This window comes from Dendrobates tinctorius, unplaced genomic scaffold, assembly GCF_039654945.1.
Source record: "Dendrobates tinctorius isolate UK_male_01 unplaced genomic scaffold, ASM3965494v1 ptg000086l, whole genome shotgun sequence".
In the NCBI taxonomy this organism is placed as follows: domain Eukaryota; kingdom Metazoa; phylum Chordata; class Amphibia; order Anura; family Dendrobatidae; genus Dendrobates; species Dendrobates tinctorius.
In genome coordinates this window covers 56,484,852-56,507,336 of record NW_027361754.1, presented here as the reverse complement: position 1 = coordinate 56,507,336, position 22,485 = coordinate 56,484,852, and the positions used below count along the sequence as shown (strand labels likewise).

At 40.7% G+C, this 22,485-nt stretch overlaps 1 protein-coding gene across 1 annotated transcript in view; it reads left to right on the top strand.

Moving 5' to 3' along the window:
* Window positions 1–18,354, top strand: part of C1QTNF12 (C1q and TNF related 12) — a 62,155-nt gene extending 43,801 nt beyond the window's left edge. The window contains exons 4-8 of the mRNA XM_073585424.1: window positions 98–282; window positions 1,213–1,321; window positions 2,162–2,252; window positions 13,599–13,677; window positions 17,636–18,354. Coding sequence (XP_073441525.1) covers window positions 98–282; window positions 1,213–1,321; window positions 2,162–2,252; window positions 13,599–13,677; window positions 17,636–17,734 — 563 coding nt within the window. The 3' untranslated portion in view covers window positions 17,735–18,354. The remainder of the gene's footprint in view (window positions 1–97; window positions 283–1,212; window positions 1,322–2,161; window positions 2,253–13,598; window positions 13,678–17,635) is intronic.
* The last annotated feature ends 4,131 nt before the right edge of the window (window positions 18,355–22,485 follow it).

Genomic DNA, 22,485 nt, shown 5'->3' with positions numbered 1-22,485 from the left:
ACTTTAATCTGGCGAGTCTTATAGTGCAAAAATAGTATTTTATTATATTTTTACTATTCTCTTTATAATATCTGATCAATATATTTTTATTTCTTAGAGGCCACAGAGCGACGCTCGACATCTGGAGATAGCGCTGATCACACCAGTGAACCTCCTCCACTGGTGCTCCCAATAAATGATCTCTATCCATATAGACGAATAGATGAAGCTTTTCATTGTCGACTTAAGGGTCCTGTGCTTGTGGACAAAAGAACATTGGCAGAACTTCAAAATTTTCAACTGGTAAGAAATAAGATAGGAGTGCAACAAAGGTGGACTGAGAGTCAACCAGGCCTAGGACATTAAAATAAATGGACTCAAACTGGGATAGCTAATTTACTAAAGACTTATCCAGAACAGTTGTTACATCCTTTTTGCAAATTCTTTTAGCAGGTCAAAACAACTGAATTACTCAGTAGGGGGTGACGATGAGTACAAGAGAAAGTTGTATCAAAGGAAATAAAATTTATTTTTTGGGGGCGTATTTTCCCTTTATCTAAAAACACTTGAGGCTAACATTGTGCCTCTTCTGTTACTTAGCTACCAACTTTCAGAAGTTCAGTGGTGAAGAATAAATGTCCCACCTATATATTAAATTTGTATATATATTTTTTGGCAATTTTTATTTTTAACATTTCACAATTTATATTAAAAATAATAAATTGAAATCTTGAAATTTTCACATTGATCACTGTTTTTTTTTTTAAAGTCACACCTCCTTCTGTTTCAGGAAACAACACATGTACATAGCCACAATGGTCAGACCCAGACCATATATTTTGTAATGAAGCATCTGGTGAGCGTGTACAGAAGTAATTGTGGAGGGAGGGGGAGCAGGGTCAGTGATGATATCACCTATTGTGATTGGTGGATCCTGTGTCATCAGTTTCGTATAGAGGTGTTATCATTCACTGTAAACCTGCCTCTGATGATAAGTAGCCTGCTGAAAACTCTTCTTGAAAGAACAGGAAGTATGAGTCTTAAAAAGCCCCAGTGGGCGGTGTGAAAGTTACAAGATTGCTATTTTTTTTTTTTAAATATTATGATATAAAAAAATAAAAACTGCAAAAAATTTGTTAAAAATACATGTAACATAAAAACCTAACTTAAACAATAGGTCATTTTCTGATGATGGATTCCCTTTAAGTATATGTTGATTTATTTGAATTGCAGCCAACAGCTAAGGGCTCCTTCCTTCGTGGTTCTGGGATGAACCTGCCAACAGGTCGGTTTACAGCTACTATTCCTGGGATCTACCAGTTTTCTGCTCATATTCATATAGGTAAGTGAGCAAAAGGGTTTCTGCTTTAAATGTGATGTTATCTATTGTGCAAGGGGAGGTTTTTTTGCATACCTTGCACATAGCCCCAGCATAATTAAAGGGGCATGAAATGTTTTCAACAAAAGTAGTTGAATGTCAACCCCTTGGATACCACTCCGGATGGTTGGAAGTGATATCTGCACCGTCTGGATGTCAGCAGGACCACTGAAGTCTGTCATTGGCTGCATCAGTCAGGTGAGTAGAAGAGCGCGCCATTGGTTGTCTTTATGATGATGCACTCTTCTAGTCACCTCACTGCTGCAGTCAGTCTCCGGCTTCATCGGTCATGTTGACATGCGGAGCTGACGCAGACCTCTGGAAGGGCTTTCATGGTGATGATGGAAACTGAGTATGTCTCTGTTTATGCCTTGAAAATATCCAGGCCTAGAGAAAAAGAAAAGCTTTTGAAGATGGAAACCCCCGTTAAATTATGAGATTCTACAACTATTTCCTGTAGCAATATTACATTATGCCACATTATATCGGCATTCTTATGGTATGTGTGAACATAATATGTAGGCAGAATCAACTTCAGTAATTCTATTATGCTCATGAATCTACATCCCAAAACTTGACAGTGAGCTCACTTTGTAGAGCTTATTAGAAGAACTCACTGGTTAATGGACATTCATTGTTGGAAACCTAGGGGTGGAATTTGGGAGTAAGAGATTGATTTTCCTTTAGCACTACAACTGGGGAAAAACAGAATTACACTGGCCTCAATAAAAATTGATAGTGTTCTGCTGTCTTGCATGTAAAAGTACTATTTTACTGAACTGCATCCTTCAATAATATCTGTAGATCACAGCGAGATGAAGAGCAAAGGACAGTTGCGTCCACGGGACAGTATCCGCGTCCAGATATGCATTGAGTCCCTTTGTCATAGATATACGTAAGTAAGGAATATATATCAGATATTTGGTTGAAAAAACATCTCTTTTTTATAGCACCACTGTTGTTGAGAGGCTTTGTCTGGTATTGCAGCTCAGCATCATTAATTCACACATCCATCTTTAGCAGTCTGAATGTGGACTGCGATGCCCGAACCGGCGAAGTTTCTTACCCAAACTCCTTTGCCTCATATACTGTAGGTCTACGAAGATGTCGCGTTCTGGTCAGGAGACCCGCAGCCACTCCATGCTCAAAGTGCTAAACATAGATGTGTGAAGCGTCGGACTGGAGTGGCAAGGACCCACCAGTGACATTGTTTCTGGTGGCCCACTGTTTAGCCACATTCAAATATTTCCTGACTCCTTTTCACAAATTTGGCTATGTTTCTATAAAATAATAAACTGGGTAGTTTGTTAAATGAATGAAATAATGCTGCTTTTGTCTGTATATGTTGCATTAATTGTACTGTGCCATTTACTGTTCATGTAGGAGGCCCATCGGGGAATTCACCTGTCCCCCGGTGGGCCAGTCCACATCTGGATGTGTGAATTCGACCTTAATCACTCCTGTAAAATGACTGCCTTCTTGAGAAAAAGTAAAATGCTGATCACACATTATTCGATTTTTGGAAGATGTTCTTTATGTTTCCACCGCGCCGCGCGGCGCTTAGTAACCCGATGTTTACCTTGGTTACCAGCTCCCTGCACCAGTGCGTTGGTATCTTAATGTATACTGCGGGTAACTAAGCGACGTGCGTCGCTTGTTACCCGTGTGTCGCTGTCCTGATCGCTGCTGAGATCTGCCTATTTGGCAGCTCACCAGCGATCCTGACAAGTTCAGATCTTTGTCGGGATCGCTGGTGAGTTACTATGTGTGACGGGGCCCTAAGTTTAGAAGTAATCTATCCACATTGTAGATTATATTACTTGTACCGATCCTGAATTCTAGTCCTGAACTTCATTTACAATTCTTGTGGCTTCAGAGCTGAAATTTCCAAGCAATCTTTGCTTGTTAATTGTTGCAGAGCTAGTTTTGGTGATTTACATTTTGATTATTGGTGTTTTAACAGCTACTGGTCATAAATCTTCCAGAGAAAAAAAAATATTTATCCCACTGCCATAGGATGTGCCTGACTACAGGCAAGTTGAATGGCTTCACCGGAACCAGCAGAATTATTAATGCAGCTTTGGACTATAATTTAGGATCTGTGCAACAACCATAATAAAATACATTTACAAAGTTACTCAACCTCTGGAGATTAATTTCGAGGTTTGGAATTCTGTTAGCTGGGTTGTAAAATTTTCTACGAAGAATGCAGCAAATATTTCATTTTCTTGGTTATTATTTATAAAATGCTGGCCAGTCTATTGTGTGCAAGAAATGTCATCCTATGATGATCCAAGGAGTGGAGTGTGATTTGGAAATTTTGGAAGCTTCTCTGATGCTGGAACATCACATTCGTTGCTTTTTTTATTGAAGTGTTTTTACAGAAATTTTGGCAATTCTTCAGATATTTTTACGAGAATGCTCCCAATTAAAGGATCCCATCTTATTCTAGATTGGAATTGACATCTACTTAAGCCCTCTGCCTCTCCTCTTGGCCCAGAAAGTGTTAAAACACATTACAGCAAAGTGAAAGGTTTCCTTTTTAGTTCATATAACCGTAGCTCATAATAAAAGTTCAGAATAATTGAAGCAAAGTGAATTTACAGGAAGGTTTGAAAAAGAAAAGAAAAATAGGATTAGGTGCCAAATGTCTTTTCAACATATCACCATATTTACCTTCCCCAAATCACCCCCTCAGGTCCTGCCCCTCCTCCTGTTCCTTGGCAGGTATGCCAAGACAAAATCAGGTTTTGCACTTGTAACGCTAGAGACCTTCTGTCGTCAGTGTGATCTCATGCCCCAGCAATGTTCCATTTGCGTCCTCTTCTGCCCACCAGCCTGGCACTTATTATTTCCCAGCAGAGTTTGTTCCTCAGCATCATTTTCCAGTAAACTGTCTTTTTATTGTTATGAAAGGTCTAGCTGATATTGTGTCTCAGGAGGAAAGGAATTGTCAAAGAGCTGGAAAAGTTCCATACACCTTCATAAAGAACCTTCACTGTGCTCTAGAACTTTACGAATGGAGATGATCAGAATTCTGAAGTCATCGAAAATGTGGACTATTCTCTCATGAATATCTATCCTGAGCATCTGAACTTAGTCATATAGGTATTATACTCAAGTTCTATAATGTAAAAATAAAACAATAAGGGTCATCTGTGCTCATCATCAGACCGCAAGAGCCTTTGGTGGGCCCAGGTTTGGACAACAATAATGACTCTCAAAAGTTCAGAAGTAGACAACCCTGCTTTGAGTTGACATTGGAGCCTATCACTTACCACTTAGGTCTATTTTCATGGGATTATTTATTAATAAATTTAGTAGACCTTTTGGCAGTAGTTCTTGCATTGACAACTAAGGCACATGCTCTGTACCATCCTCTGAATCATTTTGTTTGTGAGGCCAAAGAATCCCAGTTGGACACTGTACAAAGAATAGGGGAATATTTAAGCCATTGGGTATGATTTGTGTATGAAGTCCACTAGAAAGTAGTCATGGTCAAAATATAACTGTAGGCATTGATATAACTTGAAGCTCATGGATCTTAATGCAAAATTTACAACAGGTTCCCCCAATTTTCATGGTTTTTTAACAGTCTTTTTAGCCCATAAGACAATACCAATACTTTTGGTTTCCCCCGGGGTGTGATTGCAAACCCAGCTCCCACTGTAGTTATGCTTTTGACTATAGGGTATATTTTCCATGTGCTCATAGTATATACTGATTGCTTAGTTTAAAAGGATTGTTCACTACCTTGACAACCTCTTTTTAAAGTAAGTAAAATAAAAGAAAACTTATACTCCTCCTTCACTGGTGCCATTACAGCAATGTGGGCGTCACGTCTCCCAGGGTTTGCATGGCATTGTTATGTCACGGGAGCTCTGGAGCTAATCAGGGGCTGCTCTTTGACTGCTGTGTTCTTACTTTCCTCGGATGAATGCTAAACAAGGGGAAGAAGTGAGAGCACAGCAGTGATCGTGTGGCATCGCAAATTCACGCAAATGCCATCAGATCTGATGCCGACATCACTGGAACGGCGCTGGGGAGCGGGAGGTGAGTATTTGTTTCTTTAACCCTACAAGGGGGAATAAGGGTCTGTGCACACGCTGCGGATTCTGCTGCGGATCCGCTGTGGATTTGGCCCTGCTTCTGCTGTCCATTATAATCTATGAAAAACAAAAAACGCTGTGCACATGCTGCAAATTTTTCCACGCGGATTTGCTGCGGGTTCAAATCCGCAGCATCTCAATTCTTTGTGCGGATTCTGTAACAGTTTCACACCTGCTCTATTGTACAGGTGTGAAACCGCAGGGCTAAACTGCAGGCTAATCCGCAGGTAAACCGCAGGTCTTTTGACCTGCGGATTTACCTGCGGATTTTGCAAAATCCGCGCGGAGAAATCCGCAGACCAATCTGCAGCGTGTGCACATAGCCTAAAGTGTTTAAATAAGAGTTGTCCATATAGTTGACAAGAGGCTCAGAAGATGCTGGATTGAGAATGTCAGGTGGATAAGTGTAGTCTGCCCGACACCAGACCAGTGCAGTGCTAATCTTTTGCCTAAACTCTAGTGTGCATGTGTTCTCCAAGAGACATCTAAAGCAATCTTCTTACTCTGGCAGCTAAACTACGTTTAAAAACAAAAGAATCAGGCATGTTGAAAATTTTGTAATGCCTGATCCTTTTTTTTCTAAGACACCTGACAAATGAGCCACTAACACATATTAGTTATTTGTCTGCTCTCACTACAACTGGATGATTCAGCCAACGTAGTCTATTGTGCATGGCCAACTTTGGCAATTGCATTCATAGAATCATAGAATCACAGAATGTTGGAGTTGGAAGGGACCTCCAGGGTCATCGTGTCCAACTCCCTGCTCAATTCAGGATTCACTAAACTATCTCAGACAGATGTCTGTCCAGCCTCTGCTTGAAGACTTCCATTGAAGGAGAACTCACCACCTCTCACGGCAGCCTGTTCCACTCACTGATCACCCTCACTGTCAAAAAAATGTTTCTAATATCTAATCTGTATCTTTTCCATTTTAGTTTCATCCCATTGCTTCTCGTGTTTCCATGTGCAAATGAGAATAATGATGATCCCACTACATTGTGAGAGCCCTTCAGATATTTGTATTAAGTCTCCTCTTAGCCTTCTTTTTTGCAAGATAAATATTCCCAGATCCTTTAACTGTTCCTCGTACGACATAGTTTGCAGTCCGCTCACCATCCTGTTATGAATGAGTCACCGGAGGAGGAAAAAACAAAAATGCAAGCGGATTGCAGACCCCTGAACCCATTCACAACAACTAACAGTAGCCGTGGAGCATTCCTACGGTGTTCCTAGACGCTTCGTCACAGCCGAGAACTACATAAGCCTAAAGAAAGAAAGGGGAAATCTAAACTGCCCCAGAGCAAACCCCAAAGCAATAGACAGCCCCCAACATGTATTGTCGGTGAAAACAGATGAAAACAAAAACACAGACAGAAAGACAGGCAGAGCAAACGATGGGGCCCAACTAACTAGATAGGACAGGACAGAAAAGATGCTGGCTGCAATCCGAAAAAACCCTACCAAAAATGTTCCAACATGTCTGATAGGAAAAACGGCCCTGAAGTCACTAGACTTCAAAATCCCTATATCAGCACTCCGATATATTCTGAAGACAGAGCAAAAGAGATTAAACCGATCAGGGACAAAAATGGAAAATCAGCAAAGCCCCAGCCGGGGCAGCTGAACACAAAACTAAGCAAATCAGACAAAATCTCATGGAACAATAACAGAGCAAAACTTAGCTTTAGAAGACAGGAACTGAACTGGAGACCAGAGCTCAGAGCAGAGAAATCACCAGCAACCCTACAGGGCGTCGGCTGCCTTATATCCACTCAGAGATTCCTGATGTCCAATCGCAATCCACCTGTTCAGGTGACAGGTCTCTCCCATCCAAATCAGTTTTACCACCTCCTTTCACCAGCAGAGGGAGTTCATCGGACATCAGAGGTGAACGAGAAAATGAGCTCACAACAGGTAGTTCTTCTCTGAACTTGTTCCAGTTTTTCAATGTCTTTCTTTTTACAATGTTGTGCCCAGAACTGGACACAGTATTTCAGATGAGGCCTGACCAAGGAGGAGTAGAGGGGGATAATTACTTCACGTGATCTAGTCTGTGCTGTTGCTTAGTTCTATTCCACTCATACTATAGATGTAATTTTTGTTTTTCTTGCCCAGATGTAGAATCTTGCATTTATCCCTGTAAAATACCATTCTATTAGTCGCTGACTCGCTGCCCATTGTTCAAGCTTATATAGATCCTTCTGAATGCTTTCTCTTTCTTCTCTATTGTTAGCTATACCTCCTAGCTTTGCATCGTCTGTAAATTTGATTAGTTTACTTTCAGATACCTTATCTAGATCATTTATAAAAATGTTGAACACTGGGGCCAGGACAGAGTCTTGTGGTACCCCACTTAAAACTCTTTTCCATTTGGATGTTCAATAATGCCCCCAATGAGCTGTCTTGAAAAGTACATGAGCTGGACCTTAATAACCTGCACAGTGTATGTAAGAATCATATGACCATCTCCACAACCTCTTTCTTTTCTGAAGTCACAGTGTTGTTAGTATATTCAGTAGATGCTCTACTGTAAATAGATCCAACTCTATGACAGATTATCCTTAAATAACTTTGGCAGGTGACACCATCCTATGAATTGGTATGCAATAGTAATGTATCTGGAATGCAAAAATACTATTGTATATTTTCAAGATCTTCTAGATCATGTAACAATTGAAGTCTAACCCTGGATATAATCTTACTTCTATGCCGCCAGTTTCCAGTATCTTGTAATACAACATGCCGGGAATAACCAAACTGTAATAGATAAAAATTGAAACGTTGATCCAAATGCAAACGCACAAGAGAACATTCCATAACTGGTTGATGAATCTTGGTCGCATAAACTTAAAGGGGTTGTCCGGGACTTTGACACTGATGACCTGTTTTTAGAAAAGGTCATCAATGTCTGATCGTGGGGGAACAACACCCGGCACTCCCGCCGATCAGAAGTTCCCGGTGTCTGCAGAAACTGCTCAGTAATGGAGCTGCACAGCACATCTTCCCCTTTTCCAATTAATAAGGGATGGATGTGCCATACCCGGTAGTGGCTACTATTCCGTTGATGGTGTTGTACTGTGCAGCTCCATAGATGAGCAGTTCCATCCACCGCCGACACCAGGAGCTGCTGATCGGCTGGGAAGCCAGGTTTTGCAGTCCCAGTGATCAGATGTTGATGACCAATTCTAAGGATAGGCCAACAATGTTAACGTCCCAGATAATCAGTTTAATGAATATGATGATCACCACTCTACACATTGCGGAATGATTGTTACAACCTCCCCCCCAATATTTTAATGTATATGATGATCTAAGCTCTATTTTTCTAAATGCCCCCGTACATTTTTGATGAAAGTTCGCCATATCTGCTAATTTCGGGTGGACCAGCTGACCATCTGATATGGGAGGTTTCCAGATTATCAACCGACAAATGACGCTGGGGGCAGAGATGGCTTGAGCATTTTGGAATTTCAACTCCTGATCTTCTTGTTGCCAGACAAGATAAGCTGCTGCCAGAGGTGTCTCCTTCCCTGTTGAAAACACATGAATGCTTGGTCGACCTAAGTACTCTAGTTTATAGAGACGTTTAGAGAGATAGCTGATTAGCTGACATGTAAAAAGGTTTTAGAAATTTTCATGCTTTGACACCTTTACATCTTCTATCTGCTGCTACATTCCCAAGAAATAATCATTTTAATACACATACAAGTAAGGCTTTAAGTGCTCTGGGCATGATAGAACACTTATATAGCCCCTGCTTCACAAAATGGTTACCCAGCCAGCACTATCCACTTAAGCTTGATTGATAGCTAACTGTCTGATTTTTCTTGTCTGGCCCTTGATGACACACAGACACTGAGATATCAATCAAGCTTAATAGGCAGGGAAAAAACCTGGGAAGACAGTTGCTTTTTAGGTGCTTTGTCACTCCTGAAGCACTTAACACCTCATTTGCATGTGAAATAAAATGGCAGTATCTCGGCAATGCAGCAGCAGATAGAAGATATAAAGGTATCAATGGATTTATATTTCAAAGACGTACACACCCAGGTATGCAGGTTTGGTGGGGTGGGTGGAAGTCAGATTCCCTTTAAACAGAGCTCAAAATTATTAAATTCTATCTGCCTTCAGATAACACTAGAGATGAACTTGAAATTTACCGCAAGCTCTTTATTTTAGTGTTCCCCAAACCTAATGATTTTCATGTGACCAGCTGTCCGTCAAAGCTTCTGCTCACACACCCAGTTGTCATAGACTGGAATCTTGGACTAAAGAGTCGTGCAGACCACATATTTTTGCGGGATTGCAGTGAAACGGAGGATATTTTGGGACATTTCCTTCCCTATCCAAATAAATGAATCTTTTTTTGGATGACATTATTTCTATTTTTGTTATCCCAAAACGGATCCAAAAATGGTAAAAACAATGTGAATATAGTGAAATGTGTATGGCGGTCTCCAAACTCTCCCACAATGGCAGATTTTAGAGGCGGGAAGGATTGGACACTTGGATTTTAACATGCCCGTTCCTCCAACACCCATGGTCCAGATTGTGGCAAGAAGTATCTTTTTTTCTCTCTCCATTGTGTTTAGAGCTTACTGTGGATGGCCGCCACAATGTAGCTACACAAGCATTGCATGCAACCCGCAACACAATATAAAGAGGCGGCCTTTATCTTCTGCAAAACATTTTATTGCAGTTTTCTTTTTTTCCAAATTACAGATCTGAAATGATGTAATATTGGAGCTATGTCTGTATACTAACACTTTCCTAGCAGTTATTAGTGGCTGCCAGGGAGCAGCTTATCCTGCGCCCCTGCACATTTCACAGTTGATATTGGTTGGAGGGGAGTGGACACTGTGTCATCATCCTGGAAGAATCTGAGGCAGAACGATTCGTGTCAGGGCTAGATTTTGCCTGGCACCAAGTACTGCACACTGCTAGCATGCTGGCGATGTCAGTCTTATGTGTGTACTGCAGTCATTCACATCTTAGCCTCAGGGAACTTGGAGGCAGAGATTGGAAATGACTAAATTTAACTCTTTCTATCCTGACATGAAGAGCGGAGAACATCCAACATCTGTATGTAGCACATACGTTTACTATGTTTGTAGAAGGATAAAGGGGTCCCATGTTTTTATTTATGCAAAAAAGTGCATTTTTTGCCATTTTACACCTGTCTCGCCACTGCGTTGATGTGAAAGTGGACACGAATAAGCTATGTAAAGGAGCAGAAAGCCAGGTTTGAGAATCATGGCTTTTTAAAAAGTTGCAGTCTCAGGCAGAAATCTTACATCTAAGGATGCATTATTTAATATTGTACAATTTGTAGCAAATAACAGCAATGCAGTCCCAAGCAAGACTGACTTTAAAGCGCCACTCCAAGGCTACTAATCTAAGTACCTCACACTTAGGGTAGTCTCATATTTCCAGCCGCCGTCTTCTTCTGTTCCCAGTGTCACTCCAGTTTATGAGTCGCCAGATCGCTCCTGTGTTTCCTGGGTTATCCGGAAGTCAGAAGTTTTTGGGAGCCAGAACGAGGTCAGAACGAGGACCTCATAGACTTAAGGTACTTTCACACTTAGCGATGCACCAGCGATCCCGACCAGCGATATGACGCGGTCAGGATCGCTGGTGCATCGCTAAGTGGTCGCTAGTGAGCTGCTACACAGGCAGATCTCACCCGGAACATAGCAGCGGTCGGGGGTCGTTACTTACCTGTCAGACGAGGCGATCCTGACGTCCTCCCACCCGCGTCCACGCATCGCTCGTCGGCGCCACAGGAAGCTCAGCAGGAAGCTGATGACGAGAAACGGTCCAGGACGTTCTCGCGCGATCAGCGATAGTCAGCGGGGGAGCGGTCGGAGGTAAGTATCACACATAGCGATATCGCTAGCAATATTGCTATAATGTCACAAAATCAGTGACGTTATAGCAATATTGCTAGCGATATCGTTTAGTGTGACAGGCCCTTTACAGTCGAGAAAAAAGTATTTAGTCAGCCACCAACTGTGCAAGTTCTCCCACTTAAAAACATGACAGAGGCCTGTAATTGACATTATAGGTAGACCACATCTATGAGATTCAAAATGAGAAAACAAATCCAGAAAATCACCTTGTCTGATTTGGTAAGATTTATTTTTCAAATTATAGTAGAAAATAAGTATTTGGTCACCTAAAAACAAACAAGATTTCTGGCTCTCACAGACCTGTAACTTCTTCTTTAAGTGGCTCCTCTGTCCTCCAGTCATTACCCGTAGTAATGGCACCTGTTTTAACTTGTTATCAGTATAAAAGACACCTGTGCACACCCTCAAACAGTCTGACTCCAAACTCCACTATGGTGAAGACCAAAGAGCTGTCGGAGGACACCAGAAATAAAATTGTAGCCCTGCACCAGGTTGGGAAGACTGAATCTGCAATAGGCCAGCAGCTTGGTGTGATGAAATCAACTGTGGGAGCAATAATAAGAAAATGGAAGACATACAAGACCACTGAAAATCTCCCTCAATCTGAGGCTCCACGCAAGATCTCACCTTGTGGGGTCAAAATGATCACAAGAACAATGAGCAAAAATCCCAAAACCACACAGGGGGGACCTAGTGAATGACCTGCATAGAGCTGGGACCACCGTAACAAAGGCTACCATCAGTAACACACTACGCTGCCAGGGACTCAGATCCTGCAGTGCCAGAAGTGTCCCCCTGCTTAAGCCAGTACATGTCCGGGCCCGTCTGAAGTTTGCTAGAGAGTATTTGGATTATCCCGAAGAGTATTGGGAGAATGTCATATGGTCTAATGAAACCAAAGTAGAACTGTTTGGTAGAAACAAAACTCGTCGTGTTTGGAGGAGACAGAATGCTGAGTTGCATCCAAAGAACACCATACCTACTGTGAATCATGGGGGTGGAAACATCATGCTTTGGGGCTGTTTCTCTGCAAAGGGACCATAACGACTGATCCATGTACATGAAAGAATGAATGGGGCCATGTATCGTGAGATTTTGAGTGAAAACGTGGATGGGTCTTTCAGCATGATAATGATCCCATGCACACCTCGAGGGCAACAAAGTAGTGGCTTCGTAAGAAGCATATGAAGATCCTGGAGTGGCCTAATCAGTCACTAGATCTCAACGCCATAGAAAACCTTTGGAGGGATTTGAAAATCCGTGATGCCCGGTGACAGGCCCAAAACAACACTGCTCTGAAGGAGATCTGCATGGAGGAATGGGCCAACATACCACCAACAGTGTGTGCCAACCTTGTGAAGACTTACAGAAAACGTTTGACCTCTGTCATTGCCAACAAAGGATATATAACAAAATATTGAAATGAAGTTTTGTTAATGACCAAATACTTATTTTCCACCATAATTTGCAAAATAAATCTTGCCAAATCAGACAAGGTGATTTTCTAGATTTGTTTTCTCATTTTCACTCTCATAGCTGTGGTCTACCTATGATGTCAATTACAGGCCTCTCTCATGTTTTTAAGTGGGAGAACTTGCACAATTGGTGGCTGACTAAATACTTTTTTCCCCACTGCACATTGAGAACGCGTAACCCTTACCTCTCACTTCCAGTCAGACATAAGTTGTGGTGAAAAGATGGCAGCGTGAGACAGGTGCGGCACTGGGAAGAGCTGAAGACAGCAGCTCTTATACTAGGGGTAGGGAGCCTCGATTAGTTGCACCACTCCGGCGCTGAAATAAAAAATAAGAAAAAAATGTTGCCATGAAAATGTATTGCAGAGCAGACTGTCAATGAAAGTAGCGGGACGTTCTTAGAGTCGCTGCTCACTGTGTTGTTCTCCTGGTAGCCGCACTTTCAGTAAGATGGCCAAGCAGCAATGTTACCGGATGAGCCCGGTAACTGCTGGTAAGTAGCGTTTTCCGATGTGACAGATTCCCCTTAAAAAAAATCCTCATGATAACTCTTTCCCCTTTTTGTTCGCATATGTTGATTGTACTCAATGGACCCTGTAAGTAGCAATAATAAGTCTTTACAGCAATTCATCTTCATGTCTATTGCATTGTTCTCTGCCTAATAATTTATTATTATTATTATTATTATTATTATTTTTTATTTAACATTTTCAACGTTCTCATAGTAATTTATTTGATTTTATAGGTCACTAGAAGTCATTGCCGGATTGGAAAGTAACAGTAGAATATTTACTGTACATGTCCAGGGATTGCTTCAATTACAGGTAGTAACCAATGTCTGGCTCTGTTATTTGTGCACCACTTACACTGTTATTTATGACAGTCTACTTCTGTCATTTCTAATCTTGTATTATTCATTATTGGTTCAATGTATGATATGGCTTTGAAGACATTGTATGGCCACTTATTGTTTTGCTCCTAATATTTGACATCATTACTTTTGCATTGTATGTCAATTTTTTATGTTGCAACTATTTGTTGTCTTTATAGCTTCATGTGTGCATTGTACACACTGTATGACCATGTTGTTGATGACCATGGGTTTAAAGTTAATCTGTCACCAGGTTCCTACTCCACCTTCTGAGAGAAGCATGATGTAAGGGAATAGACACTGATTCCAGTGATGTGTCACTTTTCTCAGCTGCTGATCTATCATTTCTCTGAATGCTGAGCTCTGTATAACCCCGCCCACATCACTGATTGGAAGTTTACTGTGTGCACTGTGCATAGCCAGAAAGCTGCCAATCAGTGGTGGGGGCAGGGATATACAGAGTTTAAGAATACAAAGGACTACACTGGCAGCAGGTTTACTAGTCCTCCAGTGATAATCTCCTGCATTGATTTTATCAAAACTGCAGCAATCAGCTCAGTAAGTGACACATCACTGGAGTCAGGATCTCTTTTATGCCATGGTGCATTTTTTAAAAAAATTCTTTCAAGGTTTTTGCTTCGTTTTTTTACATTTCAATAGAATGCACATTAAAAATATATATGAAAAATGTATCAAGAACTCATGTAACATATGCAGTGCTTTTCATGCAGGAAAAAAAATGCTTAAAAAAAAAAAAGCACCAATGTGAACATACCCTTAGTGCCAGTTTGACCGCTTATGTAGAGGAGAGGCAGCCTAAATCACAGACCCATTTCAGGATTGTTTGGCCCCTTTTGTTTGCTCTGCAGTCATACTTGTATTTCTTCCTTACTACTTGCTATAAACTTGCAAGATCTCCATCTAATGTTCAAGACCTATATTTTCTTATACCATAGGTCAGACCCCTGTGCATTAAAATGAATTATGGCTTAATCAGCCGTAGCTCCCGTTGACTTTAGAAGCGGAGCGGAGCCATAACAGACAGTAAAATAGGCTGTAAAAGTTGATGAATAACCTCTTTATTATCGTTAACTGTCCGTTCAATTACAATTGCTGGAGGGCAGCAATATATATAGCTTTCTCAATTTGCATTTTAAGTCTCGGGCACTTTGTGGCGTTACGCTACTTTTCCCAAGATGCCATTGACTTTGGTATTTTGTTATTCCAAGTGCCCCACACAGCAGATCCATAAAGAGGATTCCTTCAGCCTGTGTTTATTTGAATCTTCTCGTTTCATTGAAAACCTTGGAATCATAAAATTCTGCAGAGCCATCCTTTCTTCAGTTACTTTTCTGGAACATTAGCAGTTGTCTCCATGAGACAGCTAAAACTTACAGTTATTGTTTTTGGACGACCCAGACATTATCCAGTGAGCCATTAGATACTCATCGTAGGCATTTGTTATTCTTACAGTTGAGCATCTTTAAAAATGTGATTTGCTGCTTTTGCTTTAGGTTCCAAGAAATCGGACTGGAAACTGTTTTCTTAACGACAGTTTATAAAAGCAATGAACCGTGTACATGTGCCGTATGCAAATACCGCTACAAGCGCCTTCATTGAATAGTCGGGAGGGAATGAGTGATTTTACCAAACACATTTAGATGTACATATATAGAAAAAATGCATAAAGTATATAAAGTATGCACTCACAAGGAAAATGTTTATTTCGAGAAATGACATCTTGACTCTCAAAGAAACTCGCCTGGGAACCATTAACCAAACACTGCAAGGAAGTGAGCTCTTTATTTGCAGGGATGTCAGTGCTAAAATCACTAATTTTGGCACCCAGGATTATAAGAAAAATATCATATAAAATGGAATTCAATATGGTGACTCTAAGGGCAGAGTTGAGGGTTACGTACTCTCGAAACCTTACAAGCCAAAGTAGTGGTAATACCTTGTAAAGGTTGGACGATAAGAGAGGTACAGATATAGTTAAAAGAGGTTCTGCCACAAAAAACATATCCATAGGATGAGTGATTGGTAGAGTTGAGCTGAAAGATTTGCAGGCAGTGGCTATGTTGGTAGTCTGTGTCTGGGGCAAGACCAGAGCACTGCAAACCTCATGCTACCTGTGGCTGTCTCGGTGCCTCTTTCACTTAGTAGACCCTATGATGTTACTATTGACACATGACATCACTCGGGTCTACTTATCATAAGAGGCAAAAACCCACCAAATAAACAAAATGAGCATATACCCTGTAGTAAGTTAATAGTAATAGTACATGTAAATACCATAGAGTACTTAGGTATCACTATTTCGATAAAAAAAAAGTTTAAAATCCATCCCACCCGACAAGGTGTACCCAATCGGGATGATCCTATCCTGTCTCTATTATTAAAACCTTAGCTTGTGTCAGCAGACCTCAATGTAGATACAGTAAGAGCAGAACAGGGCCCAAGCCCGACTGTTCAGACACCTGCCTGTGGAAAGCTACAAAGATGAACAAAGCTCAAAAAGGGGAGCTGAAGTGCAAGAAACTACAGCAAAACCAAAGAAATGAGCCGGAACATAAGATGGTATATGTGCAATGTGTAAGAACATATTGTGGCCATTTCATAGACAGATACATGTAATATTTCTATTTATTTATTATAGGGTATGTGCTTCTTATTTTGGTTTTTTTTTCTTGGATTTTGTCTGTAAAATGGTCACAGTGTGAATATGCTGTTACACATTGCACATATACCAACTTATGCTTCGGCTCATTTCTTTGTTTTAATCAAAAGTGGCGCTGAAGAGTGGAGCCCAAGGTAGAAGGAGGTACAGTGTTTTGGCCCAGTGGACATGGACTACCTATGTAACAGTTAGACCAGGGTCCTGTGAATCTTTTTACTCAAGTCTAATGATTGGTAGGGGTTTGAGTGGTAGTGTGCATGTATGACCATTGATCAATTTCCTATTTATAGGATGTGTGGTGAGGCATGACACAATTATGATGTTCCCTTATTCACCCATATTCTCCTAGAAGAAACTGAGCCATGGCCACTACCACTTTATCCATAAGTGGACACAGGTCCCCACGATTGTGGAGGTTCCATTAGTCAGACGACTCTGACCAATCATACATTTATCCATAGACAAGTGATAAATGTTGTTGGATATATAACTCCTTGAAAGCTCCTGAATCCCAATGCGAAATCTGTACCAGAAACCTCCACCAGCCATGTGACAAAATGCTTTCAGGTAACTCAGTACTACGGCACAAAAGTGGTAAGCAAAATTGGACCCTTACATTGTAATGTGATTGCTTGTTATGTACATCTTATGTTTTTTTTTGCAAGCACAACTTTTGATAAGTTTTCCAAAATGTCATCAATTAAAAAAATTAAGGTTCAATTAAAAGCCCATGCTTTCTTTCCATGTTACACTGTTCTTTTTATCTTGCAAAAAAAGTTATGAAAATCCCAGAAAAGCAAAAGAAAAAATGAAAAGAACTTCCCTTTTCCTGTGATAAAACTTCCTCCTGTGATGAAACTTCTTCCTGTTTTTTGGCAAGAAATACATGAATGTACTTTGGACAGGTCCATCAGAGAACTACCAGAGCGTTCTCTAGTAGACCCATATTCTGATATTATAAAAAGGGCCATCTACAACATGTTCCATCAGACATTGGTCTGTATAACCTATTAGTCTACACTGGTAACTTCCCACGTGACACAATTGTTCTGTTGGGTAGGCCTTCATAATGGTGGACCCACTAATCTTACATGGTATCGATGAAAGATGAACCAAGAATTTGACCAACTATGTGATTACACCTTTACTTTAAAAATAAGGATAAAGCATGACTATGATATAACTTGATGTATTTTTGTTCATACACTTTTCCTTCTTTTTGTTTTCACAGAGTGGTCAGTATACGTCTATATTTGTCGACAATGGTGCAGGGGCACCGATTACCGTCCAAAATGGCTCTGATTTTATGGGTATTTTTATGGGACTGTAGATAAAATCCAAGAAGAAGGTTCAACTCCAGATTATAATTAACCCTCAGATGTAAACATTCACCCACCTGCAATGGAAGAAGCTTTCACAATATCCGCTACCTGGGACCATTTCTTGTGTTACTGCTTGGGCAAGGAGGAAACTTATTGACTCCCCCACTGCTTGTTACATCTCTGAACCTTACATCACCATAGAGGTCAGCAATTGCTTTTAATAATGCTCTTAATGCAAAAGGTTGTAGGCCCCGCTGTCAGGGGAGTGTTGGACTATGTAAAAATAGTAATATTTAGGAGATCTTGTCCTTTGTCATTGTTCATTCTGTATATGTTATAAGAAGATGAGGTCGTGAAGAAATAAACAGGAGGAATGCCTGTAACGGACTTGGGAAATCCATGGGATAAATCCAGAACTATGCAAGATATTCGAAACAGATTTAAAGGGGATCTACAGCGGAACGCTGCTGATGAGTGATGTTACGGGACTAATGGCATTCTTTGTGTCACATGACAAAAGGATAAAGACTTGTCTCCATTTATAAGCAGTGACACGTGTATTGATTTCTATATTATAAAGTATTGCTTAAATGTTTGTAATTTAATAAAGAAAAGTCACATTATTCTATATCAATCATATTCAATTATTTTGGTGTTATTGTTATGTGTTTTTTTTTTACTGGCAAATATTAAAAAAAAGAAAAAAAAAAAAAGATATTCGCGGCTGGTGATCTGTTCACCTTTTCTATGAGTCTGCTGGTGGTCTTGCTATTTCCTGATTTCCAGGTTTTGGTAGTTGTGATATAACCCTGATGTTTTTGAGACACCCACTTGTTGACTTGTCTATAGGTATAAAAAAATTCTTGACGGAATAGGTATTACATTCCGCAAAGCTAAATCAGCCTAAAGTATAACATTATAGTAGACTATTAGATAAATGATGTATCACATGGGACATTTGGCAGCCACCATATTGAAGCCTCAGTGGGTTGGAAACATTGCACAGGGCTTTTTATGTATTTTTACAATCAAAGATTATATATATATATATATATATATATATATATATATATGTCTCTATCTGTCCATTTATCTATCTACTTATCTATCTAATGACACACACATATACATACACATACATCTATATGCTGATCAACTCTGAAATTGTGGATTTGTAGCACCTAGAAGGAAAAGTTGTAGCGTTCTAAAAACCACATGATGGTTAGGTCACAATTCAATCCCTCAATGTGTTTGAGATGCAATTACTGACTGCTCAGCCATCCAATCTGGTGCAGGGACTTGCTGAGCTGTTGGTGTTTTGATTGACAGCTCAGCCAGTCAATCTGAGACTGGGAGGTTCTGGGCTGCCTTCAGGTGTTTCCTGTCCCAGATCATTTCCCAGCTACTTAGCTGTGCTGTCAGTCCCAGATCTCTGCCAGACATACATTCAGCTCTCTGTGGTTTGTCTCTCTATGCCTTGTATTCTGCTTGCAAATTTTTTGCTGCCTGACCATGGACCTCATTCTGACCATCTGTTTTGCCTATTCCCTTTGCTGTGATCCTCTTTCCTCCTGGTATTTGGACCTCGAATCGTTACCTGACTACGCCACTATATCTTCCCTCTCTAAATGACGTACCCTCCTGGCTTTTGATCTCAGACTCCTTGACTACCCTAACTCTCGGACTGTCCACAAGAAGCAACTCAGTGTCATGGGATAAGTTACTGATCTGCAAATGATGAAAAAATTGAAACAAAATTTTCAAGATATCATGATTTACTCAATATTGAGTATGAGCACAACATGCAGAGATTCCGGCACTTACAGGCTTAGTAGCTGTCAATGAAGACATTAATTTAATGGTATTAATGGTTGTCTAAGAAATATTCTGCGGCATTGAATGCACTTGGGCAAATCATCAAGATCTGCGTCCGTCAGCTTCTTTTTTAATCACTGACCAATGATGTCTCAAATGTGCTCGATGGGAGACAAGTATGGAGACGCTGTAGGCCATGGTAGCACGTTTCATCAGCGCAGGCTGCTCACAGCAGCATGAGCAACTTGCTGCCTGGCATTGTGATGAAAAATGGCTCTTGGAACATTTTGGAAAAATAGCCATACCACTGATTCCACTACCAAATCAATATAACGCTCAGCTGCTAAGTGTACCTAGAATGTAGACTAGATGGGTCCAGTTATCATATGTTATGCCACGCCACATCATAATCGTAGGAGTAGGCCTGGTTTGATATTTCCTCATGAAGGCCTATTCTCACCAGATTCGAAGAATGGCGCTTAGTAATCCATTCTAAGTGAAATTTAACATCATATACCAAGCTAAAGGCATCAACAGTGTCTATACAAGCCATCAGAAGTCGTTTGCACATTGACCACAAGCCAGAACTCCACCTACAATTTAAATTTAGATAAATAGGAGATCCAGCTCAACTAAATAAAAATGTTCTGCTTTATTGGTGCATTGGTACAATAACTTCATCTGCACCTGTAGTCCATAAATTAAAACGTTAACATGTTTCTGATGTGCTCTGTATCCTAACTCATGGTTTCATTGACCACTCTCAAAGGCTATCATGGTGCAGACAAAGATGGAAATGGAGGTTGGAAGGAGGTATATCCTCTTCAGGATGAGTCCCGCTTTTGTCTTGGATACACTGATAGCTGGAGTTTGGTCTGGAGACCATGTGAGCAATGCGATGAATAGGCCATTACGAGGGAACATGAAAGTGTCCCAGGAGCCATTTTTCAACACAACACCAGACCACAAGTTGCTTGTGCTACAGTAAGCAACCTGTTGGTCTAAACCATGGCCTACAATGTCTTCAATCTTGCCTCCTATCAATCACATCTGGGACGTCATTGGTCGATAATTACATAGGAAGCTGCCAGCAGCGGATCTTGATGATTTGTGTGACCAAGTACATTCAGCACAGCAGAACATTTCACAGAGGGGATTTCTTTATATGGAGCTCTTACTCAATACTGAATAAATTGAGATGTTTTAAAACGTTTCCGTTTTCACAATTCTACGACTTTTATTTCTTGGTTTTACAATTTCAATTATGAGTAGTATGACCATATACATATGCTATATATATATATATATATATATATATATATACACTCACTGGCCACTTTATTAGGTACACCTGTCCAACTGTGTGTTAAGACTTAATTTCTAATCAGCCAATCACATGGCGGCAACTCAGTGCATTTAGGCATGTAGACATGGTCAAGACAATCTCCTGCAGTTCAAACCGAGCATCAGTATGGGGAAGAAAGGTGATTTGAGTGCCTTTGAACGTGGCATGATTGTTGGTGCCAGAAGGGCTGGTCTGAGTATTTCAGAAACTGCTGATCTACTGGGATTTTCACGCACAACCATCTCTAGGGTTTACAGAGAATGGTCCGAAAAAGAAAAAAAATCCAGTGAGCGGCAGTTCTGTGGCCGGAAATGCCATGTTGATGCCAGAGGTCAGAGGAGAATGGGCAGACTGGTTCGAGCTGATAGAAAGGCAACAGTGACTCAAATTGCCACCCGTTACAACCAAGGTAGGCAGAAGAGCATCTCTGAACGCACAGTGCGTCGAACTTTGAGGCAGATGGGCTACAGCAGCAGAAGACCACACTGGGTACCACTCCTCTCAGCTAAGAACAGGAAACTGAGGCTACAATTTGCACAAGCTCATCGAAATTGGACAGTAGAAGATTGGAAAAACGTTGCCTGGTCTGATGAGTCTCGATTTCTGCTGCAACATTCGGATGGTAGGGTCAGAATTTGGCGTAAACAACATGAAAGCATGGATCCATCCTGCCTTGTATCAACGGTTCAGGCTGGTGGTGGTGGTGTCATGGTGTGGGGAATTTTTTCTGGGCACTCTTTGGGCCCCTTGGTACCAATTGAGCATCGTTGCAACGCCACAGCCTACCTGAGTATTGTTGCTGACCATGTCCATCCCTTTATGACCACAATGTACCCAACATCTGATGGCTACTTTCAGCAGGATAATGCGCCATGTCATAAAGCTCGAATCATCTCAGATTGGTTTCTTGAACATGACAATGAGTTTACTGTACTCAAATGGCCTCCTCAGTCACCAGATCTCAATCCAATAGAGCATCTTTGGGATGTGGTGGAACGGGAGATTCGCATCAGGGATGTGCAGCCGACAAATCTGCGCCAACTGTGTGATGCCATCATGTCAATATGGTCCAAAATCTCTGAGGAATGCTTCCAGCACCTTGTTGAATCTCTGCCATGAAGAATTGAGGCAGTTCTGAAGGCAAAAGGGGGTCCAACCCCTTACTAGCATGGTGTACCTAATAAAGTGGCCAGTGAGTGTATATTAAACACTATATGTCCTGCTGTGCTATTTTAGGTGCTATTTAGATTAGTACAATGAGTTTTTTGTATGTCTAACAGCAGATAGGGCCTACAAAGGATTATATATAGGTAACAAAATTTAATTTTATTAATTAGTAAATATAGATAGACAACCAGAGATAAAAAAAAAACAACACCAAGACAACAAGACTTAAATTAAAAACAATGGAGGTACACAACAGGTATGTGATATAATATATAATTGGATACTGGACACGGTAATGAGCAGAGTACATGGAAATGTTGTAATAAAGCTCAAGTGAGTAGCACTACAAATGATTGGGGGAAAAAGTGGTATAAAAACATGGGACATAGCAGGCACACAGATAAGTGCCTTAGAGTGAAATAGAAAACATGT